Here is a 5,513-nt window from a genome sequence, read left to right as displayed (position 1 = left end):
GATAGTTAGATACAAGTTGAGTATGCCTTATCGAAAATGCTTGGGACCAGAAGTGTTTTGAATTTCAGATTTTTTTTTTTTGATTCTGGAAAATTTGCATTATCTTTGCTAGTTGAGCCTCCCAAATCCAAAAATCCAAAATTCAATATGCTCCAATGAGCATTTCCTTTGAGCATCATGTGGGCACTAAAAGTTTTGGATTTGGAGCATTTCAGATGTTGGACTTTTAGATTTGGGATGCTCAACTTGTATGCATAATCTTATTTTCTTCTTCAATTTTCAAATTCTTCCAAATCTTCCAAAACAATACATATTACTTTTAGAATCAGATATGATAATTGATAGTATTTAAAATTATCAAAAAATTACTATTATAAAAATAGTATGCTCTACCACCCACCTGTTCCAAACAGTTAACAGAAAGACAAGGACTCTGAAATATTCCTTAACTTCATAAATAATTAATAATTACTTTCATAAATAAAGGGTGAGACTAAGAAAAGGTGTGGAATTAAGTAGTGTGGTGATGTCCAATTACTTGGAAATGTGAGCAAATGTTCCTATCCCTTAGAACAAATTACATTTTTAAAAATTCATTCACTTGCTTACTTATTTACTTAAGTACGTCCCCAAAAATGGTTGAGCTAAAAGAAATTTTATGCTATGCTTTGTTGTTTCTTGGAGGTACAGGATAAACAATGGGATATGAGTGGAAAAGACAACAAAAGCTCTGGAATGTTCCACAGCTTACTTTCATTCGAGTTCCTCACTCCATCTATGACACTTCCTTACTAAAGGTATGGCCGGCCTTCCTTCCTTCCTTCCTTCCTTCCTTCCTTCCTTCCTTCCTTCCTTCCTTTCTTCCCTTCCTTCCTTCCCTTCCTCCTTTCCTTTCCTTTCCTTTCCTTCTTCCTTCCTTCCTCTCTCTCTCCCTCCCTCCCTCTCTCTCTCTCTTTTCTTTTCTTTTCTTTCTTTTCTTTTCTTTCTCAGATAGAGTGGCCTGTCTGTCCTTCAAGGTCTCAGGACTTTTTCTGCTGTCTTTGTTTACCTAGCATGAGGAAGAATATTTGTCCCAAAATAAGCCCTTGCTGAATGTTGAAGGTCATGCATGAGTGAATGAATGAGCACTTGGGTAACCTCCTACATCCGCCCCATTTCCGGAGCTCTGGTAGACGGTCACCTCTTCATGGCTGACCCACTGTCAGAGATAGGAAACTTACTAATTGGCCACACTGTGGCTGCCTTTTGAAGAGCTCCTTTTAGTCAAAGTTAGTTAAAGCCATTCTCATAAATAGGCTGTAAAAATTTCAGTTCTCTCCTAAAACCTCAAGGAAGGATCAACAACAGGGTAAAAATATTAGTAATGTTAACTGCTACTTCTCATTTAGGAAGTTTAGGGTTTTACTAAGGAAAAGAAGTAGACATTTTTTGCTTTGTAAAATAAAATCATCACTTTTAAGATTTTTATCTTCTATGTGAACTCCCATTGCACTTTGGAGTTCTGCTCTTGAAATTGGCTTCCAATTTTCATATTATCTTGTTCTCAATCATTTTAAAAGGCAAAATTAGTTATTCAGGAGTGGAATTCATTCTCTTCAAATATATTATCCTTTAAAATATCTACTTCAGAAACTAAAGCTGAAATAGTGTCTCAAATTATGAGGCACTTGGCTTTGCTACTTTCACTCCAGACAGATTTTCGATATTAAGGCCAAAAAAATCAAAACAAAACGCTAACTCACAAATTTCAGGCCCACACAAAATGTCTAACAGGTAAAAGTCACCTTACTCTACCTTTACATATAATTATCTTAAGTTTAGTTTTTATTGCATAGTTACTAACTCATTTGGAAAACTCTATTATTGTTTTGAATTTTTTGGCCTACAGTGACCTTATTTTATCTTGATTTTTCTAGAATGTTGATGCCACTATCTGTTTCCCTATCTGTAAAGTGAACAGAATAAATTGTTCATCTCCTCGGATTATTGAAAATTAAGAGATTATGCATGCAAAATACATGCAAATGCGAAGACAAAACGCTGAGCACAGTATATAATGAACACTTAAGATATCTTAGGTATGTAATAGTAATTGAAGTCTTGACCCTTCTTACTTCTTTCTACCTTTAAGAAAGTAGCCTTCTAAATGGTCTCTCTACCAATGATCTCTTTCCTTGAGCCCATTCTCCAATGCAGGGCCATTTTTTTAAATGCAAATCTGGTCAGTTGAGAGTATGGTGTTTTGGGTTGGATCATTTGTTGGAAAGGCGTGGGAAGCTGTCCTGTGCTTTGCAGGATGCTGAGCAAATCCCAGGCCTCTACTCACTGAATGTAAGGAGCACCCCCTCCTCCTCCCACCAATTAGGACAATCAAAACATTTTGCAGGCATTGCCAAATGTCCCCTGGGGGTCAAAATCATCCCTGTTGGGAGCCACTGCCTTAAAGATCTTTGATGGCTCCTCATAGGATAGTTAATCCTTAAACTCTTAACATAGCTAAAAGGTTTCCATCATCTTCTCCTAACAGTCTTTTCACAATCAGACTCTATGTTCCCTTTGAACTAAAAAAAAAAAAAAAAGTTAGAAGTTCTAACAGGTTTCCAGGTGTTGTGCATGCCATTTGAGAACCAGTATTCTAGTCCCTTAAGGAAACTCCTCATCTAAGACTCAGATAAGATGATCATCTCATTTAGGAAACCTTCCTTGACTATTTAGGGAGCTTGTTTACATTCTTTGTTTTCATGGCACCTTTTTACTAATGATATAATGAACCCTTACCACATTATTCATCCATCTATTTCCCTTGCTTATTGAGAACTTTCAGTGGGAAATTTTCTACCAGTCCAGAGGCCTAGCATACTTCAGCTCTGTGTAGCTTATCACAACCTACTTTCCTCTATAAGGATCAATGAAATTATAAGATCCTGTAAATCCTTAGATGTCCCTCAGTTCAAGACAATTACCTAGAATTTTTTACTCACGTATTTTCATCATCATACAGATTAGCAGAAGGTTGTTTAAGCAAACGAAGAGAGAAAACGCCCCAATTGTTATTTTCCAATTGTTGCACATTAAAAATATATATATGTTTAGCAAGAGAAGCCTCTTACTTCCATAAAAGTTAGCTTTGAATACATCACAATTTGAAAGCTGTGGAACTCCACAGACTCATCAAAATCACCTGTTCTGTTCCGACAGGACCTCAACCAAGGGCAACAGTGCTGCTTTTACAGCATTATGAGGATTTACAACTCCAGGCCCCAGTGAGAGGCCCTGCAGACCCGCTATATTCACAGCCTTCGGCACCAACAGCTGCTTGGTAAGTTTAACTACGTGATCCAAACTAAGCACCTAAGGAATCAACTTGTGCTGTAGCCAGAAGTCATTTCCAGATAAATAATTCAAGTACAATGGCATCTACTGGCGTGCTATTTTATCAACATAGTAGTTGGTTAACCAAGTTTCAAAGTACTTATTCTTGACAATGGAAAGCAAGGTTTTATGGGTAAATTAATAGGGTTTAAAGAAATTCAAGTATGGATTGTGATAAAATGTCAACTCTCTGAGATTTGTGGGAACTTAAGTACATCAATGGGTCTCGGCTTAGAAAACCAGGGGAGGCTCAAAGCACAGCTCAGCTCCTTGCTGTGTGCAAACTCAGAGGCTTGGTTTACTCATGACAATAATAGTTACATTTATTGCTCATTGACCACGTTCCAGACATTGTGCCAAGAGCTTTACATACGATATCTCATTTTATCTCCAATTTATGGCATAGAAAATGGAAGCTCAGGCAGGTTATGTAACTTGATCAAGATCACACACAGGTAATAAATGTTAGTTAGGACTTCAAGCCAGAGCTGTCACCTTCGAAGTTTATATATTTTCAGCCCCATCCTCTGCTGTCTCTCTTCTTCTTTCAACCTCTTTAGATTTTATGAAGCACAAATGAAATAATGGTTGTGAAAGACTTTCACAAATTGTAAGCATCAACTTACCGAAAGGCATAATTGTTGTAAAGTCCCTTTTCTTGGCAGGAAATGCTTTCAGTTGCTGGCTGCCCTTCATCATACTGTTCTCCTAACTCCACTAGAGTGCTTTTTAAACAAAAATCTACTCACTTGGCTTTAGCACATCTACTTTATGCTGTTGTTTTTGTATTTACACAAATGGAAGGCATGGTTTTTGCAATTGATTTAATAAAAACAATAACAATAGGTACCTTTTATTGAGGGCTTCCTATGTGTCAGGTGCTCTTCTAAGAACCTTGCAGGTATTGTATTTAACACTCAAACACCTCTATGTGGTAGGTGTCTTTATGACCTACAGTTTACAGAAGAGAAAACTAAAACATGGACAAGTTAAATAGCTTGACCAGGGTCATGCAACTACTGTATAGTAAACAGAGAAGCCGGGATTCAGTCTGGTCCCCATGATTGTCTCAAGTGTCACTAGAAGCATCATCTAGTTGCTTTGTTTTTATAGCAAAATTGCATAGAAGCCAACGAATCCAGAAGAAGAAGTATTCAATGCTTAGTGCATATAAAATCCACCAGGTACCTTATCAAAATGCAGATTTCCAAGCTTAACCCTCAGAATTTCTGATTCAGAAGGTCTTTAGAGTAGAATCATAAATCTACATTTTTAATTAGCATTTTGAAAAAGCATGTGGCCTCAGCCCAGTGATTCACCAGCTGGTGGTCTGCAGACTACATGTTGAGAAACTCTGAGAGAGATTAAATGTATCTTTCTGGTTTGAAGAAAGTTTTGATATCGAAGATATCATGGCTCAAGTCCCTTTCCAGATAATTTGACATGTTAATCAATGACTAAGTGTTTATTAACTTATTGAATGAGAAATGCAAAAGAAGAAAAATACACTTCCAGTCTTCAAAGATCATATAATCTGGGCATGCTCACCACAAGAGTAGAAAAAGTTGTGTACACATAAGTAAATATTTGCAGTTTTGTTTTCTCATTTGCTTTGTAAAATTGTTAATTTTGAAGTTTCTCTCATTTCTTTCCCTTAGGCTATATTACTCAACGAGAAGCCTTGTCTTATGCTCTTGTGCTTAGAGATTCAACCAAGAGAGCCTCCTTCAGCCAAGGTAGCTCCTCAAAGAACCATTTCCCGGAAAACTTCAGCCATGACAAGAAGATGTCCATCAGTACTACCTGTATCTGTGGTTCTACCTAGGGCCCAAAGTAAAAAGGGCCAAACGCTCAGGAACTGAGACTTGGCAGCATTTTTGGAAATAGGAAGTTTGCCCATGTATCCCTGGTATCTAGTGGGTGCTTAGTGCATATTTGTTGAATGACAGTGAATACTTTCTTTTTCTTTTTTTTGAGACGGAGTCTTGCTCTGTCGCCCAGGCAGGAGTGCAGTGGCCGGATCTCAGTTCACTGCAAGCCCCGCTTCCCGGGTTCACGCCATTCTCCTGCCTCAGCCTCCCGAGTAGCTGGGACTACAGGCGCCCGCCACCTCGCCCAGCTAGTTTTTTCTATTTTTTTAG

At 37.8% G+C, this 5,513-nt stretch overlaps 1 protein-coding gene across 1 annotated transcript; it reads left to right on the top strand.

The window, feature by feature from the left end:
* The first annotated feature begins 698 nt into the window (after positions 1-698).
* Positions 699-5,234, top strand: FAM216B (family with sequence similarity 216, member B). Its single transcript, XM_011940398.1, is given in 4 exon segments — positions 699-797; positions 3,199-3,319; positions 5,031-5,098; positions 5,100-5,234. Coding segments are annotated over 4 exon segments (423 nt in total).
* The last annotated feature ends 279 nt before the right edge of the window (positions 5,235-5,513 follow it).

Source organism: Colobus angolensis, unplaced genomic scaffold, assembly GCF_000951035.1.
Source record: "Colobus angolensis palliatus isolate OR3802 unplaced genomic scaffold, Cang.pa_1.0 Scaffold101, whole genome shotgun sequence".
In the NCBI taxonomy this organism is placed as follows: domain Eukaryota; kingdom Metazoa; phylum Chordata; class Mammalia; order Primates; family Cercopithecidae; genus Colobus; species Colobus angolensis.
Note: the sequence above shows the minus strand (reverse complement) of the source record. Positions and strands in the feature narration are given on the sequence as shown.